Source organism: Odontesthes bonariensis, chromosome 13 (assembly GCF_027942865.1).
Source record: "Odontesthes bonariensis isolate fOdoBon6 chromosome 13, fOdoBon6.hap1, whole genome shotgun sequence".
Lineage (NCBI taxonomy): Eukaryota > Metazoa > Chordata > Actinopteri > Atheriniformes > Atherinopsidae > Odontesthes > Odontesthes bonariensis.
The window spans coordinates 19,621,611-19,644,274 of NC_134518.1; the positions used below are offsets into that span (position 1 = coordinate 19,621,611).

General features: G+C 40.1%; 1 protein-coding gene across 18 annotated transcripts in view; it reads left to right on the plus strand.

Annotated features, from left to right (window-relative positions):
• The window catches only part of LOC142397750 (protocadherin gamma-C5-like), a 260,382-nt gene that overhangs the window by 56,308 nt on the left and 181,410 nt on the right, over positions 1-22,664 (plus strand). For 2 of the 18 annotated variants that reach the window (XM_075481398.1, XM_075481420.1), the window contains exon 1: positions 1,712-4,214. The exons of 13 other annotated variants lie outside the window; for them this stretch is intronic. In XM_075481398.1, the coding sequence (XP_075337513.1) occupies positions 1,827-4,214 (2,388 nt within the window). In that variant the 5' untranslated portion in view covers positions 1,712-1,826. Of the gene's footprint in view, positions 1-1,711; positions 4,215-6,675; positions 9,154-14,453; positions 16,839-22,664 lie in introns of those variants that run through there. 3 more of the 18 variants (XM_075481394.1, XM_075481418.1, XM_075481415.1) reach the window with 2 other exon arrangements.

Genomic DNA, 22,664 nt, shown 5'->3' on the forward strand with positions numbered 1-22,664 from the left:
TCCATGGTGCTGACTATTCACTGGTTTTGAACTTACTTTCAGAGGAATTATAGTACTGAAATCCATGTGTTACGATATCAAACATAATGCCAAATTTTCATAGATCAGTACATAGATGACCATTTTTCATTTAGTTTTTTAGTCTGACCTTTCAACAAGAATATTATTTTTGCCTCTTATCTACTCTATCACAGAGAGAATCTTACGTGAAGAACTCACTTAACTTTACTTCTTACAGTTATCCTATCAGAGCAATTCAGAGTCTTTGTTTTGCTTTGCTTGACAAATCTTGCATCCTTTGCATCACTGATCATGTATTATTTCATTTTAAATTTGTTAATCTCAATCCTATTTAAGGTTCTTATGACTTGAAGTATTTCACATATATTATATCCCTTACACAGACTTAAATCAACAGGCTTCTCCTTATTTCTATATATATTTCTATTTGTTGGTATCTTTGTTTGATAGATGTCCAAGTGTTTCATCACAGTTTTTTCATGCTTTGGAGTAGAAAATACATGCACCTAAGCAAAATCATCTTTAAACAACATCTTTATGAATATAGTTTAATCTTCAAAGTTAGTCAACCTCTTCGATGCTTTTCCATTAAAAATTACAGTTTAAGTTGTAGTGACATTTTATAAGTTGTTGATCACATTCAACATAATGTTAAAGTGGTGAAATATGCATTAGAGCAACAGTTCATGCCATTTTTAAAGTATATTCATGGTTCCCCATTGCTATGGATTTTTAACTGATTACGAATAATTCTGTGATTTAAGACCATTGGAACAAGTCAGAATTAATATCAACATTTGTTCAGTGTCTACAAGCTTTGCATTGTGCTGACTTCGCGGATACTAATAGTGTTCCCTCACATTTAGAAAGTTTGAGGCATGAACCTACATAGTCTGTTGACTGTAAGGAGTTGTCATGTTGCCTGCAGAGATTTACATGGGTACTCCATCTTCTCTCGAAGCTTGAAACTTTGTTTTCTCTTTCTATTTGTTCACCTTGTGGTGGGCTTGTGATCTATGTGGTTGTAAAAGTCTCGGCTCTCGTCAGAGATCTTTCAAAAGTTGAAGATGAACAATTTAGTTCACAGTCAGCTTGTGTTACATAATTGAGAAGGTTCTACATTGGCTTAGAAAGGGCAGTAAATAGTTGTTACATACTTCACATTTGAAAGTGAAGATTGTTTCTTCACAAGTTTGAATTCAAGAAACTGATTGAGGAAACATTTCTGTGTTGGACAACAGTCCTTCTTAACAAAGTTAAGGGAGTTTGAAGATGGTGGAGAAAACAGATTATTTGCACAAAGAGGGAATGAAACTTGGACAAAAATGATTTTGAAATAAAAATATACAAAAGATACCAAATGATGCATGAGAGTAGTTTATCTTAATGACTTCAAACAAAGTTATTTGTTTGTGATTTTTCGAATTGGCAAAAATACTTTTTTTCTCCATTTTGGGTGATTAATGTAAGAAATGTTATAATTGATCTGAACGTAATTTACCTTTTAATTCACTTTTGTTTGTGCATTTAAGTAGGCTTCTAATCTTCTGTCCATGTTGTAACTTAAAAAATACTCATGGTGTCAGTGTATACCAGCAATCGAGAAGGGACAGTCATTCTCCTCCTTGTGTGTCAGCGAATTCAAAGCTTCATTTTCCTGTTGTATTTCAGTTGACTAAAGCGCCTCGTGTCTGACTGCGATGTGAATTTGTTTTATTTTTTATTTTTGGAAGGAATGCACCGTTGATATATTTGATCTACTCGGTTATAGTTTTAGTGTGCCCGTTTTCTTCGTTGCACCAATAATGGGATACGGAGTATTTGCGCTGCACCTCGGCCTTGCTTTTATTTTTATCTTCCTTCATTTCGTCAATGGAGACGTGAGCTACTCTGTTCCGGAGGAAATGAATAAAGGATCCGTAATTGGGAATATTGCTAAGGATCTGGGACTTGAAGTGAGTAGATTGTCAGCTCGCAAGGCCCGTATTGATACAGAGGATAACAGTGTACAGTACTGCGGAGTGAATCTTAACACTGGAGAGTTGATTGTTCAACAAAGGATCGACAGAGAAAGTCTTTGTGCAAAGAAGCCTTCCTGTGTTATCAAACAGGAGGTCGTGCTGGAAAATCCTTTAGAGCTTCATCGCATCAGTATTCGCGTTCAAGACATCAATGATAACTCCCCACAGTTCAAAGAGGAATCACTCAAATTAGAAATTCGGGAATCAGCAGATAAAGGAGCTGGTTTTCTTCTCGATGAGGCGCACGACGCAGACATCGGAGATAATGCTGTTCAGGGCTACTTACTCCAACAAAATGATTATTTCAAATTAAATGTCAAGACAAAAGGCATTGGACGAAAATATGGTGAATTAGTGTTAGAGAAAGAATTAGACAGAGAGGAGAAAAGAGAAATTATGTTGTTGCTCACCGCAATTGATGGTGGATCTCCTCAGAGATCCGGCACTGTAGTCATCCACGTTACTGTTCTGGATGCTAATGATAATGTACCAGTGTTCAGTCAGAATGTCTATAAAGCGAGTCTGCCCGAAAACTCTCCTTTAGACGCTGTTGTTCTTACTGTGAGTGCCACTGACGCAGATGAGGGGGTAAATGGTGACGTTACTTACGGGTTTGACCATGTTTCAGATGAAAACCAAGTATTTACTCTGAATCCTAAAACAGGAGAAGTTAACGTGGCGGGACCTATTGATTATGAAAAGGAGTCGTCCTACGAAATACAAATCAGCGCCAAAGATGGTTTGGGATTAGCGTCATATGCAACTTTATTAATTGAGGTTTTGGATATAAATGACAATCCCCCAGTTATATTTCTAAAATCCCTGACTAATCCCATACCTGAGAATGTATCACCTGGTACAGAGGTGGGCATCATTAATGTGCAGGACAGAGACTCTGGGGATAACCGACAGGTCCGCTGCTCCATTCAGCAAAATGCCCCCTTTAAGTTGGTTCCTTCTATTAAAAACTATTATTCTCTGGTGACCACGGGGCAGCTGGACCGTGAACTAGTGTCTGATTACAACATTACAATCACTGCCACTGATGAGGGCTCTCCACCTCTGTCCTCCTCTAAAACTGTTCAGTTATCTGTAGCTGATATCAACGACAACCCACCTGTGTTTGAGGAACAGTCCTACAGCGCATATGTCAGTGAAAATAACAAACCTGGCTCCACTTTATGTTCCGTTACTGCTCGAGACCCCGACTGGAGACAAAACGGTACAGTGATTTATTCTCTGTTACCTGGTGAGGTGAACGGTGCCCCGGTGTCCTCCTATCTGTCTGTTAACGGAGACACGGGGGTGATCCACGCTGTGAGGTCGTTTGATTATGAACAGTTCAGGAGTTTTAAAGTCCACGTGATGGCCAGAGACAACGGTTCTCCTCCTCTCAGCAGCAACGTGAGCGTCAGTGTGTTCATATCAGATGTGAATGACAACTCTCCTCAGATACTGTACCCCGCCCCGGAGGGCAGCTCCTTCATGACCGAGCTGGTCCCCAAAGCTGCACACGGAGGTTCTCTGGTGTCCAAAGTGATCGCGGTGGACGCGGACTCCGGACAGAACGCCTGGCTGTCCTATCATATAGTCAAATCCACTGATCCGGGACTTTTCAGTATTGGTCTCCACAGCGGAGAGATCAGGACACAGCGGGACATTTCCGAATCTGACAGCATGAAACAGAACCTTATTGTTGCAGTGAAAGATAACGGACAGCCCTCTCTGTCTGCCACTTGTGCCATGTATTTACTTATTTCTGATAACTTGGCAGAGGTGCCAGAACTGAAGGATATTTCTTATGATGAGAAGAACTCCAAACTGACCTCTTACCTAATCATCGCGCTGGTGTCTGTGTCCACCTTCTTTCTGACCTTCATCATCATCATCCTGGGTGTGAGGTTTTGTCGCAGGAGAAAGCCCAGACTGTTGTTTGATGGAGCAGTTGCCATCCCCAGCGCTTATCTCCCTCCTAATTACGCAGATGTTGACGGCACAGGAACTTTACGCAGCACTTACAATTATGACGCCTACCTGACAACAGGATCCAGAACCAGTGACTTTAAGTTTGTATCATCTTACAATGACAACACGCTGCCTGCTGACCAGACTCTGAAGAAAAGTCCATCAGACTTTGCTGAAGTGTTTGGAGATGATGATAGTTTCCCTGAGGTAGGCAACATCATTGTTTTATCTGTCTAACATCCTTTTCAACATGATTTGCTGACTTTAGTTTCGGTTTTCCTTGACTGACATAGCTCCTTTGTATCTTATTAAAGTTAAAATGAGGTGTTTTAAAAGAACAGTTGGAGTCACATCATTTGACAGGGGGACAACAATTAAAAGGTTTCATCTGTTTAATATGTCTTGAAACTGGATCCAAATTCCACCGAAATAGTTTCCCCCCTTCTGTTTTCCAGAAAGTTAAAGTTTTAACAAAATAAAAGTATTTAGAAAAAAAATATGATTATTTTTTCTTTTCTAAAATGTAATTTTAAGAATCTTACCAAACAGTTTTTCTTGCATATAATATCTTTTGCATTTCATCCACTTTCTCTGTCCATGGTGCTGACTATTCACAGGTTTTGAACTTACTTTCAGATTAATTATATCACTTAAATCCTTGTGTACAACATCAAGCCATATTATCATAGTTCAATAAATAGATGACCATTTTTCATTTAGTTTCTTTAGTGTGACCTTTCAACAAGAACATTATTTTTGCCTCTTATCTACTTCGCTGTTACTCAAATAGCCTACTCTTAGGTGGAGAACTCGCTTTAACTTTACTTCTGAGAGTTATTTTCTCAGAGCAATTTGGAGTCTTTGTTTTGGTTTGCATGACAAGTATTTTTTTTATTTAAAATGTGTGAATATCAATCCTTTTTTAAAATATGCCAAACATTTTCAACCTAAGTACTTCTCATCAGTCATTTTTAGTTTTTAGGGCCTATAAGATATTTTAATATTTATAGATGCATATACATTGAGTACCTATTTCACGCCTTCATAAACTCGTCATTCAATTTGAACTCAGAATAAATTATATGACTCTAAAAACTACTTTAACTTCAGTGTAGTGATGCTTTTATTTATTCAGTTTTCAAAGTATTTGCTAAATATTTGACATGCTACGTCATAGTATCAGAAGATTTAAACGATGTTTGTCTTTTTTTTTCATGCCTCCTCAAAACGAAACTATTTGTTGCCAAAGCATCATTTCTCTGTGTGTCGTTTGTGATGACTTTCAATAAGTTCCGTTTGTCTCTGTCCTTGGTGCTGAAGCTTTTGTTTAAATTGGTAGTCTCTTTTGATAGCAACTTGTCCCTTTCTTCAATTTATCGTTTTTTTTAATGATCAGTAGTTTCAGATTATAGTTAAACTTTTACATTACTTCGACTGAGTTTCCGAAACTCTTTTTCCATTTCACATTTTGATTCTATAGAAGATTAAGACAACACTTACTGAAGTGGAAAATGTTAAAACGTGTTTCTCTGAGTACAATTGTGTTTCCATTTATTATTAACTGGAGTTTTGTTATTTTCTTGATCTTATATGTACGATCCAATTTAGTTCTTGTTTTAATGTTAAAATCGTAAAATCAATAAATAAAAACGCACATCACCAAAGGTATGTGGTTACGTTGATAAGCTAATGTCTATGTGTTAATTATTGTCATTTAGAGTTTCTTGGTATATTCAGGTAGTCTATAGAGGAAGTTGGAGGCAATTATTCCGTTTTTGCGTGTTTCTGTCAGGTGTGGGTGAGGAGGGAGGACACGGATGCGGACTTCAAAAAGTAAAGGCTGATTTATTCACAAAAAACAAAGTTCAAACTAAAAGCGCGGCTGAGCCGGATTCCAAAACATAACCGTGAACAAAACAAACAAACAAAGAACTGGGCATGGCATGGTATGAATAAATACTTAGTTTTCAAGAACGTGCAAATCATGGGAAGCAGGAATCTTGGAATGGATGACAAACATGACAAACAAAGATGGGAGACTGGAAACTAAATAGAGAGTGAGAGTGATTGGAGAGGAAGTGCAGCTGATGGAAAAAACACAGGTGAAGTGAGTGAACTAATAAACAGAGTGCAGGGAAAACTAAGACATGACTAAAAACTAAACATGGACTGAACACAAAAACATAACCTAAAGCATGAAACTAAAAACGAGAGTCCATGGGCGTGACAGTTTCATGACTGATATTTTGGAGCACAATCCATCAGAGTGAGAGAGCGAGAAATGTGGGTGTACTGATTGTTTAAGTACTTTGCGTGCAGCATGTAAGAGTGTAAATTATAACTAATGTCAAAGTTTAGTCACTTATGTTGACTTTCTTTGTACGGTACCTATCAGGCAGTGCAGAAGAATATGTTGTTTCCTCATCGTTAAAACACAGACACGAATAATTTCACAGATTTTTTATTTATTTATTTTTTTTACACGAAAAGCAAACCATCTGTTATCACTCAAAGGAGACGGTCAACGTTTCTGAGAAACTGTTATATATCATTTATACTCATGGTGTCAGTATAGACCAGCTTAGGAGTCAAAATTTCAGCCAGCTTTGCACACGAGTCATAGTTTGGATAGACCGCTCCTATCCTGTAGTCTTAAAACCTGCCGACAAAGGTTTAGAAAGCAAACGCATTGAGTTAAAAAAGGATTGTATCATTTTAAACCAACGTATTTCATATTGCACATTGTACAAAGATGATGCGTGGATGGTGTCTTTTTCAAAGCTGCGGCTTTGTCTTTCTCTTTGTTGTTCTGCCCTACGCGCATGGAGACCTGAGCTATTCCGTACAAGAGGAGCTGAAGCACGGATCTGTTATTGGAAATATTGCCAAGGATCTCGGACTGGATGTGGGGAAACTGTCTGCTCGTAAAGCTCGTGTTGACATGGAAGGAAAGGACAAACAATATTGCGGAATTAACCTCAGAAGCGGAGATTTATTTGTTGCTGGGAGAATAGACAGAGAGGAGCACTGCGCAGAAAAGCCTACATGTGTTCTAAAATTCGACTTGCTGTTAGAAAATCCTTTGGAGCTACATCGACTGCTTCTGCAGGTGCAGGACATAAACGACAATGCACCAATCTTCCAAAAAGATATCGTGAAGCTCGAAATCAGGGAATCAGCCGACAAAGGAGCTAAGTATCGTATTAATGCAGCACATGATGCAGACATCGGCCAGAACTCTATTCAAAGCTATATTCTGCAACAAAACCCACACTTTGTGTTCAGTATTCAGACTTCGACTGCTGGCAGTAAATATGGGGAGTTGGTTTTGAATAAGGAGTTAGACCGAGAGGAGCAGAAGGAGCTGAAATTAGTGCTCACAGCTGTAGATGGTGGTTCACCTCAGAGATCTGGGACTGTGGTCATACACGTCATAGTGCTTGATGCTAATGATAACGCCCCTGTGTTTACCGAGGCTGTATACACAGCTAGGTTACCGGAAAACTCACCTTTGAACACTCCAGTGCTAACAGTGAGTGCAACAGATGCTGACGAAGGTATCAACGGAGAAGTTGCATATGAATTCAGCCGACTTTCTGATAAATCAAATGTAATTTTTTCACTAGATCATAAAACTGGAACAATAATTGTTACAGGTGACATAGATTATGAAGAAGGATCAAAATATGAGATAATGATAGAAGCAAAAGATGGTTATGGTCTCTCTTCGGAAGCCAAAGTGATTATTGACATCATTGACGTAAATGATAACGCCCCACTGATCTATTTGAAATCTCTGACCAACCCCATACCAGAAAACACACCACCTGGTACAGAGGTGGGCATCATCAATGTGCAGGACAGAGACTCTGAGAATAACCGACAGGTCCGCTGTTCCATTGAGCAGGGCGTCCCATTCAAACTGGTTCCCTCTATTAAAAACTATTATTCTCTGGTGACCAGAGGACAGCTGGACCGTGAACTAGTGTCTGATTACAACATTACAATCACTGCCACTGATGAGGGCTCTCCACCTCTGTCCTCCTCTAAAACTGTTCAGTTATCTGTAGCTGACATCAACGACAACCCACCTGTGTTTGAGGAACAGTCCTACAGCGCATATGTGAGTGAAAATAACAGACCTGGCTCCACTTTATGTTCCGTTACTGCTCGAGACCCCGACTGGAGACAAAATGGTACAGTGATTTATTCTCTGTTACCTGGTGAGGTGAACGGTGCCCCGGTGTCCTCCTATCTGTCTGTTAACGGAGACACGGGGGTGATCCACGCTGTGAGGTCGTTTGATTATGAACAGTTCAGGAGTTTTAAAGTCCACGTGATGGCCAGAGACAACGGTTCTCCTCCTCTCAGCAGCAACGTGAGCGTCAGTGTGTTCATATCGGATGTGAATGACAACTCTCCTCAGATACTGTACCCCGCCCCGGAGGGCAGCTCCTTCATGACCGAGCTGGTCCCCAAAGCTGCACACGGAGGCTCTCTGGTGTCCAAAGTGATTGCGGTGGACGCGGACTCCGGACAGAACGCCTGGCTGTCCTATCATATAGTCAAATCCACTGATCCGGGACTTTTCAGTATTGGTCTCCACAGCGGAGAGATCAGGACACAGCGGGACATTTCCGAATCTGACAGCATGAAACAGAACCTTATTGTGGCAGTGAAAGATAACGGACAGCCCTCTCTGTCTGCCACCTGTGCCATGTATTTACTTATTTCTGATAACTTGGCTGAGGTGCCAGAACTGAAGGATATTTCTTATGATGAGAAGAACTCCAAACTGACCTCTTACCTAATCATCGCGCTGGTGTCTGTGTCCACCTTCTTTCTGACCTTCATCATCATCATCCTGGGTGTGAGGTTTTGTCGCAGGAGAAAGCCCAGACTGTTGTTTGATGGAGCAGTTGCCATCCCCAGCGCTTATCTCCCTCCTAATTACGCAGATGTTGACGGCACAGGAACTTTACGCAGCACTTACAATTATGACGCCTACCTGACAACAGGATCCAGAACCAGTGACTTTAAGTTTGTATCATCTTACAATGACAACACGCTGCCTGCTGACCAGACTCTGATAAAAAGTCCATCAGACTTTGCTGAAGTGTTTGGAGATAATGATAGTTTCCCTGAGGTAGGAAACAATCTTGTTTTATCTCTGTCAACTACTCCATCATTATTATGTGTCATTAGTTTGGATTTTCTTTGATTGACATAGCTCCTTTTTATCTTTAAAGTTAACAGTGAGCATTTTGAAAGAAAACTGGGGTTGCATCACATGACATTTAGACAAGATGTGGAAGATTTATTTTCATATAATGTGACTTTGTACCAGTCTTTTGAATATGTTATGAAATTGGATCCAAATTTGACCAAAATAGTTTGCTCCCTCCAACTCTCCAGAGAGTTAAGAATGTAACAATAGAAAAGTACATTGTTTTTCTTGCATGTAATATCTTTTACATTGCATCCACTTTCGCTGTCCATGGTGCTGACCATTCACAGGTTTTGAACTTACTTTCAGAGGAATTATAGCACTGAAATCCTTGTGCTATGATGTCAAACATAATGCCAAATTTTCATAGATCATTACACAGATGACCATTTTTCATTAAGTTTTTTAGTCTGACCTTTCAACAAGAATATTATTTTTGCCTCTTATCTACTCCTCTGTCACATAGTTAATCTTAAATGAAGAACTCACTTAACTTTTCTTCTGACAGTTATCCTGTCAGAGCAATTCAGAGCCTTTGATTTGAAAACAAATCTTAAATCCTTGGCATCACTGATCATGTATTATTTTATTTTAAATTTATGAATCTCAATCCTATTTAAGGTTCTTATGACTTGAAGTATTTCACATATATTATATCCCTTACACAGACTTAAATTAACAGGCTTCTCCTTTTTTCTATATAGATTTCTATTTGTAGGTATCTTTGTTTGACAGATATCCAAGTGTTTCATCACAGTTTTTTCATGCTTTAGAGTAAAAAATACATGCACCTTAGTACAATCATCTTCGAACAACAACTTTATAAATATAGTTTCATTTTGAAAGTTAGTCAACCTAATCTTCGATACTTTTCTATTAAAAGCTGCAGTTTAAGTTCTATCAACATTTTATAAGTTGTTGATCACTGACAACATAATGTTAAAGTGGTTAAATACACATTAGACTAACAGTTCATACCATTTATAAAAGTATATTCATGTTTCCCCATTACAAATGATTTTCAACTGATTACGAATAATTCTGTGATTTAAGACCACTGGAACAAGTCAGAATTAATATCAACATTTGTTCAGTGTCTACAATCTTTGCATTGTGCTGACTTCGAGGATACTAATAGTGTTTCCTCACATTTAGAAAGTTTGAGGCATGAACCTACATAGTCTGTTGGCTGTAAGGAGTTGTCATTTTGCCTGCAGAGATCTACATGGGTACTCCATCTTCTCTCGAAGACTGAAACTTTGTTTTCTCTTTCTGTTTGTTCACCTTGTGGTGGGCTTGTGATCTCTGTGGTTGTAAAAGTCTCGGCTCTCGTCAGAGATCTTTCAAAAGTTGAAGATGAACAATTTAGTTCAGTCAGCTTGTGGTACATAATTGAGGAGGTTCTACATTGGCTTAGAAAGGGCAGTAAATAGTTGTTACATACTTCACATTTGAAAGTGAAGATTGTTTCTTCACAAGTTTGAATTCAAGAAACTGATTGAGGAAGCATTTCTGTGTTGGACAACAGTCCTTCTTAACAAAGTTAAGGGAGTTTGAAGATGGTGGAGAAAACAGATTATTTGCACAAAGAGGGAATGAAACTTGGACAAAAATGATTTTGAAATAAAAATATACAAAAGATACCAAATGATGCATGAGAGTAGTTTATCTTAAGACTTCAAGCAAAGTTATTTGTTCGTTATTTTTCAGATCGGCAGCAATTCTTTTTTCTCCATTTTGGGTGATAAATTTAAGAAATGTTATAATTGATCTGAATATAATTTACCTTTTAATTCACTTTTTTTTTGTGTATTTCAGTAGGCTTCTAATCTTCTGTCCATGTTGTAACTTAAAAAATACTCATGGTGTCAGTGTATACCAGCAATCGAGAAGGGACAGTCATTCTCCTCCTTGTGTGTCAGCGAATTCAAAGCTTCATTTTCCTGTTGTATTTCAGTTGACTAAAGCGCCTCGTGTCTGACTGCGATGTGAATTTGTTTTAGTTTTTTTGGAAGGAATGCACCGTTGATATATTTGATCTTCTCAGTAGTCGTTTTAGTGTGCCTGTTTTCTTTGTTGCACCAATAATGGGATACGGAGTATTTGCGCTGCACCTCGGCCTTGCTTTTATTTTTATCTTCCTTCATTTCGTCAATGGAGACGTGAGCTACTCTGTTCCGGAGGAAATGAAAAAAGGATCCGTAATTGGGAATATTGCTAAGGATCTGGGACTTGAAGTGAGTAGATTGTCAACTCGCAAGGCCCGTATTGATACAGAGGATAACAGTGGTCAGTACTGCGGCGTGAATCTTAACACTGGAGAGTTAATTGTTCAAGAAAGGATCGACAGAGAAAGTCTTTGTGAGAAAAAAACTTCCTGTGTTATCAAACAGGAGGTCGTGCTGGAAAATCCTTTAGAGCTTCATCGCATCAGTATTCGCGTTCAAGACATCAACGATAACTCCCCACAGTTCAAAGAGGAATCACTCAAATTAGAAATTCAGGAATCAGCAGATAAAGGAGCTGGTTTTCTTCTCGATGAGGCGCACGACGCAGACATCGGAGATAATGCTGTTCAGGGCTACTTACTCCAACAAAATGATTATTTCAAATTAAATGTCAAGACAAAAGGCATTGGACGAAAATATGGTGAATTAGTGTTAGAGAAAGAATTAGACAGAGAGGAGAAAAGAGAAATTACGTTGTTGCTCATCGCAATTGATGGTGGATCTCCTCAGAGATCCGGCACTGTAGTCATCCACGTTACTGTTCTGGATGCTAATGATAATGTACCAGTGTTCAGTCAGAATGTCTATAAAGCGAGTCTGCCCGAAAACTCTCCTTTAGACACTGTTGTTCTTACTGTGAGTGCCACTGACGCAGATGAGGGGGTGAATGGTGATGTTACTTACGGGTTTGACCATGTTTCAGATGAAAACCAAGTATTTACTTTGAATCCTAAAACAGGAGACGTTAAAATGGCAGCACCTATTGATTATGAAAAAAAATCATCCTACGAAATACAAATCAGCGCGAAAGATGGTTTGGGATTGGCATCATATGCAACTTTATTAATTGAGGTTTTGGATATAAATGACAACCCCCCAGTTGTATTTCTAAAATCCCTGACTAATCCCATACCTGAGAATGTATCACCTGGTGTAGAGGTGGGCATCATTAATGTGCAGGACAGAGACTCTGGGGATAACCGACAGGTCCGCTGCTCCATTCAGCAAAACGTCCCTTTTAAGTTGGTTCCTTCTATTAAAAACTATTATTCTCTGGTGACCACAAGACAGCTGGACCGTGAACTAGTGTCTGATTACAACATTACAATCACTGCCACTGATGAGGGCTCTCCACCTCTGTCCTCCTCTAAAACTGTTCAGTTATCTGTAGCTGACATCAACGACAACCCACCTGTGTTTGAGGAACAGTTCTACAGCGCATATGTGATAGAAAATAACAAACCTGGCTACACTTTATGTTCCGTTACTGCTCGAGACCCCGACTGGAGACAAAACGGTACAGTGATTTATTCTCTGTTACCTGGTGAGGTGAACGGTGCCCCGGTGTCCTCCTATCTGTCTGTTAACGGAGACACGGGGGTGATCCACGCTGTGAGGTCGTTTGATTATGAACAATTCAGAAGTTTTAAAGTCCACGTGGTGGCCAGAGACAACGGTTCTCCTCCTCTCAGCAGCAACGTGAGCGTCAGTGTGTTCATATCGGATGTGAATGACAACTCTCCTCAGATTCTGTACCCCGCCCCGGAGGGCAGCTCCTTCATGACCGAGCTGGTCCCCAAAGCTGCACACGGAGGCTCTCTGGTGTCCAAAGTGATCGCGGTGGACGCGGACTCCGGACAGAACGCCTGGCTATCCTATCATATCGTCAAATCCACTGATCCGGGACTTTTCAGTATTGGTCTCCACAGCGGAGAGATCAGGACACAGCGGGACATTTCCGAATCTGACAGCATGAAACAGAACCTTATTGTGGCAGTGAAAGATAACGGACAGCCCTCTCTGTCTGCCACCTGTGCCATGTATTTACTTATTTCTGATAACTTGGCAGAGGTGCCAGAACTGAAGGATATTTCTTATGATGAGAAGAACTCCAAACTGACCTCTTACCTGATCATCGCGCTGGTGTCTGTGTCCACCTTCTTTCTGACCTTCATCATCATCATCCTGGGTGTGAGGTTTTGTCGCAGGAGAAAGCCCAGACTGTTGTTTGATGGAGCAGTTGCCATCCCCAGCGCTTATCTCCCTCCTAATTACGCAGATGTTGACGGCACAGGAACTTTACGCAGCACTTACAATTATGACGCCTACCTGACAACAGGATCCAGAACCAGTGACTTTAAGTTTGTATCATCTTACAATGACAACACGCTGCCTGCTGACCAGACTCTGAAGAAAAGTCCAACAGACTTTGATGAAGTGTTTGAAGATAATAATTCTTCCCCTGAGGTAGGAACATACATGATTTTTTCTGAGATCATACTTAGACACCCTTTATTACCTAATAAGAGTGTTTAATAGAGTCAGACTTTTTTAGTTTTTTTAATTGAGCCTAAAACATTTTCAACAGGTATGATACTCCTCTGGATTCAGCCTCTTCAGAGCCCAATTTTTGTGTGGCTTTATCAAGTGCTCCACTTGATCACAGTTTCATTTGTATGATGCAGTATCCACGTTTATCATAATTGTAGTATCGGTGCATTAGTTTAGTTTCTTTAAAAACATAAGATTGTTTTTAATGTTGAATAAGGTTAAATTATTTCAGTTAAAAAGTAAATTTCGTTGCTTTGCAACAGTTGTTAAATTGTTGATTTTTTAAAAATATATTCTCAAGCATTTAACCGAATGCATGTTTTTAAGACTTTATATATGATGGCAAATCAGTGACTTTGTTTCATATATAATTTTCCATATATACTTGCACTATGATAATAACTGTACTACTACACACACCACTGATGATAATGTTAAATGTACACTCTGTTATTTCTTCATTCTACTCAAGGTGTCGCCATGCGTCAGTTTATATGAAGCATTCCCACTCCTCCGTCTGGTGTTTAGACCAATGAAATGCTATTTTTTTCAGTTGCTGTTTGTCCGTGGATTCAGTGAGAATAACCGTGGGGTGCTGTCATTTTTCTTTAAATAGAACAACCTAAACCTTATCAAATTCCAACTCTAATCGAGAACTATTGGAATCCTAAAAGCATGTTGGTAATGAGGCACCAAATTGTGTGCTTCGTTTTCTTTTTATTGTGGCACGCCGTCAAAGGTGACGTGAGCTATTCTGTCCAGGAGGAATTGAAGCGTGGATCTGTTATTGGGAATATAATGAAAGATCTCAACCTGGAATTGGCTAAACTGCCCTATAGAAATGCCCGTGTTGATGCCGCAGGGAATCGCAAACGTTATTGTGAAATCAACCGCAGTACTGGAGATTTAATTGTTTCCGAAAGGATTGACCGAGAGGAGCTTTGTGGAGAGAAGCTATCCTGTGTGGTAAAACGTGATCTTGTGTTGGAGAATCCTCTGGAACTTCACCATTTCACTCTACATATTCAAGATATTAATGACAACGCACCACAATTTAACGAAGCATCGTTCAAGATTGAAATTCAGGAATCGGCAGACCGGGGAGCTCGCTTTGTGATAGAGGAGGCGCACGATGCGGATGTGGGACAGAATTCAGTTCAGCAGTACAGCCTTGGAAAGAATGAGAATTTCATCCTCGCCTCTAATGGAAACACTATTGAGCTTGTTCTTGATAAAGAGCTTGACCGTGAAAAACAAAACGAAATTAATTTGCTCCTTACAGCTCTGGATGGTGGATCTCCTCAGAGATCAGGTACAGTAGTCATCCACGTCACTGTGCTGGATGCTAATGATAACGCCCCTGTGTTCAGTCAGGCCGTTTATAAAGCCAGTCTGCCTGAAAACTCTCCTTTAGATACTGTAGTGGTTAAAGTGAGCGCAACTGATGCAGATGAGGGAATCAATGGGGATGTGACTTTTGATTTCGGGCATGTTTCAGAGGAAGTGAAGAAAGTTTTTAAGATCAACCGTAAAAACGGCGAAATTAAAGTTAACGGTGTAATTGATTTTGAAAGTTTTACAACATATGATTTACGCATTAAAGCAAAAGATGGCCTAGGATTGTCATCATACACAAAGGTAACTGTAGATGTCATCGATGACAATGATAACATACCTGTAATCCACGTGAAATCTCTGACAAACCTGGTTCCTGAGAATGTGTCACCTGGTACAGAGGTGGGCATCATTAATGTACAGGATGCAGACTCTGCTGATAACCAACATATCCGCTGTTCTATTCAGCAGGGCGTCCCTTTTAAGTTGGTTCCTTCTATTAAAAACTATTATTCTCTGGTGACCACAGGACAACTGGACCGTGAACTAGTGTCTGATTACAACATTACAATCACTGCCACTGATGAGGGCTCTCCACCTCTGTCCTCCTCTAAAACTGTTCAGTTATCTGTAGCTGACATCAATGACAACCCACCTGTGTTTGAGGAACAGTCCTACAGCGCATATGTGAGTGAAAATAACAAACCTGGCTCCACTTTATGTTCTGTTACTGCTCGAGACCCCGACTGGAGACAAAACGGTACAGTGATTTATTCTCTGTTACCTGGTGAGGTGAACGGTGCCCCGGTGTCCTCCTATCTGTCTGTTAACGGAGACACGGGGGTGATCCATGCTGTGAGGTCATTTGATTATGAACAGTTCAGGAGTTTTAAAGTCCACGTGATGGCCAGAGACAACGGTTCTCCTCCTCACAGCAGCAACGTGAGCGTCAGTGTGTTCATATCGGATGTGAATGACAACTCTCCTCAGATACTGTACCCCGCCCCGGAGGGCAGCTCCTTCATGACCGAGCTGGTCCCCAAAGCTGCACACGGAGGCTCTCTGGTGTCCAAAGTGATCGCGGTGGACGGAGACTCCGGACAGAACGCCTGGCTGTCCTATCATATAGTCAAATCCACTGATCCGGCACTTTTCAGTATTGGTCTCCACAGCGGAGAGATCAGGACACAGCGGGACATTTCCGAATCTGACAGCATGAAACAGAACCTTATTGTGGCAGTGAAAGATAACGGACAGCCCTCTCTGTCTGCCACCAGTGCCATGTATTTACTTATTTCTGACAACTTGGCTGAGGTGCCAGAACTGAAGGATATTTCTTATGATGAGAAGAACTCTAAACTGACCTCTTACCTGATCATCGCGCTTGTGTCTGTGTCCACATTCTTTCTGACCTTCATCATCATCATCCTGGGTGTGAGGTTTTGTCGCAGGAGAAAGCCCAGACTGATGTTTGATGGAGCAGTTGCCATCCCCAGCGCTTATCTCCCTCCTAATTACGCAGATGTTGACGGCACAGGAACTTTACGCAGCACTTACAATTATGATGCCTACCTGACAACAGGATCCAGAACCAGTGACTTTAAGTTTGTATCATCTTACAATGACAACACGCTGCCTGCTGAGCAGACTCTGAAGAAAAGTCCAACAGACTTTGACGATGCGTTTGGAGATTTAAAGTTGTCGCCACAGGTATGAGTAGCTCGTGTATGTCCTTACATTTTATATCTATTTGATCATATAAGCTTAAATTTGCAGCCAATCCTCTTAAGTATTATAGTTTTAAATTAAGAGATGTGACATGCTCACTTAAAATATGTATCAGTTTGCATACTATCTGCAAGTGATCCACATCAACTTCCTTTCGGAATGATTTGTGTGAAGATTACTCGAAGTAAACATCTCCCACACTCCAATTTCCAAAAACTTCAATCTAAACTGTTGCAGGTTTCACTGTCCCTCCTGTCAGTCCTTAGAAGCCTACCAGGAGACCCTATTTTTGCTTATAATGAAAATTAGTTGATATACTTTCACCAATACCTGTGATACTAACATCCCCCCTTGCCCAATAGCAAATAATGCTCTGTTTTAAACTCCGGGAACAGCCATAATTAACAGGTAGACAATAGCTGTAAATGGGTCCATCTGAAAAAGGCCCCTATATGCAGTCAAACCCATCTGAGTATCACCTTAACAATGCTCCAATGGAAAATTTATAATTTGAGGATTTCTTAGCCTTTTTTACAAATGAGTTGACATGGTCAGTACCACTGAGATGCTTTAGTTTGATTCCTTACAGAATCTCAGAATGTCCTTCTCCATTTCACATGTCAAACTGTCATCTGATTTTAAATGCGTTCTTAAATTCTAAAGTTTCTGATTATTTCTTGGCAACCTTTTGAATTAACAGTGTGGTCACAGACATTTTGACTACACTGTATGGAAGTTGTATGGTCAACGAAAAATGACATTCTGAAAGACTCGATTGACTTGTTGTTATTGAATAGCTTTACTTCTTTTTTTTTTTTTTAAAGACACCACTTTAACCACTCTTTTTGGCCATGCACAGCATACTTAAACTGGATTTTGCTCTTTGAGCTTGTTGTCTTATCTGATCTTGGTTTGAAGTAGATATCCATGCAGGTAATTATCTTTCTTTTGTCTTTATATTGAAATAAGGTTATCTAATGAAGTTGCTTATTTGCGATATCTTCAGTGTGTGTGCTAACTTCCCATGTGGGAGTTTTTCAACAAAGGAATCCTTACTCTGCATTCATACAAAAAAAAAAAGTAAAATGGAAACAAATGTTTATTTTGATCTGTCAGTAGAGTCAGCTGAGGTGGTTATGCTGGGTTTGAGGTCTTTTTACACCTGTGTGACGCTCTAAGCTGAAACAACTCCAGTCATCAGGAATCACTTTCCTGTGGAAGTGTTTAGAGTAGAATGTCCTTTTCCAATGTTGCTGTAACATTGTTGCTCTCTGATTTGTATACTTGCACTTGTCGTTAAAATGAATGATCAGAATAGTTTTTGAGTTATTTAAACAAGTTTTAAATTGTGAACTTAATGCATGTCTTCAGTAGCCTGGGTGCCAGCCGAACTTAGCCCCGCCCATAAAAGTTTTGGTCGTGAAGTTCGGTCTGGCTCTGCTCAGTTGGGAAATCATTATGCCCGACCAAGAATCGGTCGACCCAATCAGATTGCCAGGGCGGACTTTATACGATGATGGACAGATGATCAACAGGGACATTATCGACTACGTCACTAAAGAGCTGAACATGGCTGCCGCTGGAGAGCTAGGGTGTGTAGATTCTGCCATCGAGTCTGTTCTACAGGATCTCCACATTGCATTCATTTTGAAAGACGAACAGAGGAACGGGATAAAGGCTTTTATCGATAGAAAAGATGTTTTTGCCGTCCTTCCTACAACTAGTGTGTGTTGCTTAATCTACGTCACATACTACGTTGCTCTGGTTGGTTGTAGGTCTATCCAATTGAGCGATGAGTCATTTTTTCTCCTGGTTCGGTTGAAACACGCCCCATACTCAAAACTCTATTGAGCGGTATCAGACTCACATTCTGACTAGAATCGTGAGTATGACGTAGTCAGGCTATGTCTTCAGTGCTGTAATAGGTAAAATCAAATGTTTGGAAACGTAAACCAAAACAAAAAGGCAACAGGCTGTTGTGACGGCGTTACTAAAAAAATCATTGTAATGTTAGAATTTCTACTCTACAGACATGTCTCTTAAGTTATGATGCATCAAACTCAATATTACAGTAAATGACTTGACACGTGTTGCACCAAATGAGTGAAACTCACTCCTGGAATTAAGTTAGATTAAAACAGAATTTAAACCAAGTCAGTATTTTCCTTTAATTTGATTTAAATTCCCTGTGTGCAGTTTTATTTTTGAGATGTGTTTTACATAGTGTTGTTGTGTAACTCAACTCACGGTGTCGCCATACACCAGCCTTAAGTGATTTAGTTCCTTTATACTTTGTGGACTGATGGTCTTTTACGCCCATTTGCTGTTCTGGATAACGGAGCATTCGTGCTGAATTGTTTTTTCTCTTAGGATTACGTGTTTCACTCATGCTTTTTGGTTAAGTCTTTTATGTTTACGGGGCTTTTTTATTTTTAAAATGTTCACGTTTGAGAGATTCTATGTCTTCTTTTTGCTTCACGTCGTATATGGAGACGTGAGCTATTCTTTCCCAGAGGAGATGAAACGAGGATCCGTGATTGGAAATATTGCCAAGGATCTTGGGCTGCAAACTGGCGCGCTGTCCACTAGAAGAGCCCGCATTGACACCGACGGGACTGATAAACGTTACTGTGACATAAACCTGAATAACGGGGAGCTGGTTGTGGCTGAAAGGATTGACCGTGAAGGGCTTTGTGGCGAAAAGGCTTCGTGCATCCTGAAACACGAGCTTGTTTTGGAGAATCCTCTCGAGCTCCACCGTGTCAACCTTCAAATTCAAGATATTAATGACAACTCACCACAGTTTAATGAGGACAAATTGTATCTAGAAATTCACGAGTCGGCAGACAGGGGAGCTCGTTTTGTGATAGAGGAGGCGCACGATGCGGATGTAGGACAGAATTCAGTTCAGCAGTACAGCCTTAAAAAGAACGACAATTTTATTTTGGCTGTTAATGGAAACACGATAGAGCTTGTACTTGATAAAAAGCTTGACCGTGAAAAACAAAAGGAAATTAATTTGCTCCTTACAGCTCTAGATGGTGGATCTCCTCAGAGATCAGGTACAGTAGTCATCCACGTCACTGTGCTGGATGCTAATGATAACGCCCCTGTGTTCAGTCAGGCCGTTTATAAAGCCAGTCTGCCTGAAAACTCTCCTTTAGATACTGTAGTGATTACAGTGAGCGCAACTGATGCAGATGAAGGAATCAATGGAGATGTGACTTATGACTTCGGGCATGTTTCTGAAGAAGTGAAGAAAGTTTTTAGAATTGACCATAAAGAAGGTAACTTACGTCTAATTGGTGCTGTTGACTTTGAAAATAGGAAATCATTTGAAATACGAGTTAAAGCAAAAGATGGTTTTGGGCTTTCATCTTATGCTAAGGTTATGGTTTCTATTACTGATGTGAATGACAACGCTCCTGTTATAAGCCTGAAGTCTCTGACCAATCCCATACCAGAAAACACATCACCTGGTACAGAGGTGGGCATCATTAATGTGCTGGACAGAGATTCTGAGAATAACCGACAGGTTCGCTGCTCAATTCAGCAAAACGTCCCTTTTAAGTTGGTTCCTTCTATTAAAAACTATTATTCTCTGGTGACTACAGGACAGCTGGACCGTGAACTAGTGTCTGATTACAACATTACAATGACTGCCACTGATGAGGGCTCTCCACCTCTGTCCTCCTCTAAAACTGTTCAGTTATCTGTAGCTGACGTCAACGACAACCCACCTGTGTTTGAGGAACAGTCCTACAGCGCATATGTGAGTGAAAATAACAAACCTGGCTCCACTTTATGTTCCGTTACTGCTCGAGACCCCGACTGGAGACAAAACGGTACAGTGATTTATTCTCTGTTACCTGGTGAGGTGAACAGTGCCCCGGTGTCCTCCTATCTGTCTGTTAATGGAGACACGGGGGTGATCCACGCTGTGAGGTCGTTTGATTATGAACAGTTCAGGAGTTTTAAAGTCCACGTGATGGCCAGAGACAACGGTTCTCCTCCACTCAGCAGCAACGTGAGCGTCAGTGTGTTCATATCGGATGTGAATGACAACTCTCCTCAGATACTGTACCCCGCCCCGGAGGGCAGCTCCTTCATGACCGAGCTGGTCCCCAAAGCTGCACACGGAGGCTCTCTGGTGTCCAAAGTGATCGCGGTGGACGGAGACTCCGGACAGAACGCCTGGCTATCCTATCATATAGTCAAATCCACTGATCCGGGACTTTTCAGTATTGGTCTCCACAGCGGAGAGATCAGGACACAGCGGGACATTTCCGAATCTGACAGCATGAAACAGAACCTTATTGTGGCAGTGAAAGATAACGGACAGCCCTCTCTGTCTGCCACCTGTGCCATGTATTTACTTATTTCTGATAACTTGGCTGAGGTGCCGGAACTGAAGGATATTTCTTATGATGAGAAGAACTCCAAAGTGACCTCTTACCTGATCATTGCGCTGGTGTCTGTGTCCACCTTCTTTCTGACCTTCATCATCATCATCCTGGGTGTGAGGTTTTGTCGCAGGAGAAAGCCCAGACTGTTGTTTGATGGAGCAGTTGCCATCCCCAGCGCTTATCTCCCTCCTAATTACGCAGATGTTGACGGCACAGGAACTTTACGCAGCACTTACAATTATGACGCCTACCTGACAACAGGATCCAGAACCAGTGACTTTAAGTTTGTATCATCTTACAATGACAACACGCTGCCTGCTGACCAGACTCTGAAGAAAAGTCCAACAGACTTTGCTGAAGTATTCGGAGTTCTTGATGAGTCTGAGGTATGAGTGCACCTTTTAAATATTTTGTCAAACTTCGCATAAAACAATCAACCTTAGACATTTTCTCTCGAACTTTTGAATGAAGTGCATATCAAAGCTACATGAATATGTATACACATGAACATATATTTTTAAATCTATCTTTTGATAAATCTCTTTTTGATATATTTTTGTTGGCAGTGGCCTTTGACATCCCTTTTCCGTCTGAACTGTTTAAATTTTGTCTACAAACCCTTTTAAGCATCTAAAATTTTCTTGATTTTCAACCAACTTAATCTTAAAATTATTATATGAACTTGGATCTCTTCAAGACTTTTGTAGTGAAAATGTTCTGCTCTATTCAGATTTAATTTAGTTTTTTCACATTGCTCCTACCTGTTGTTTGATTCTAAATTCATGGCTTTATGGAGATTTGATGATCACAAATTAATTATTCATTCAAAGCTTCTACATTAACTTTTTAGAACTTTGTTTTGAACTTTTACGAAAAGCTGGGTCTAAACATATTTTTCTTTTTACAAATTGCACTTCGAGTTTTAATCAAATTTCTCTTGAAGTTTTAAATTTTATTTCTAAATGAACATTTTATAGCTTTGAGGGTTGGATGCCAGTTGAGTTTTTTGACGACATTGATTTTACCACTGCAAACTATAGATTTTTACACGTTTCTTTCAATTTGAAAGTGTATCACAATCACTATGAATATTAATGTAATGTCTACTGACCTAATTTTTTCATCATACTGTATGTGATGTTCATTATGACACTCGAGCTATGGGTTTGTGGCAAACTTAAACCATTTCAATTGATATTTTCTGTTAAAGAAACATGATAACGACCAAAAATATCAAATTTTATTATATTCACATCTTGCATAATAAACCTGCAACACCTTGTGAGACTTGTAATGAAGAAGGATTTTAAAATTAGATTTGTCACACATCCCTTTTTGAGAAAGTGGCTTTGGTTAAATACAGTTTGTATGGACAGAGAGAGGTGGCTGCCATATGAAGGCA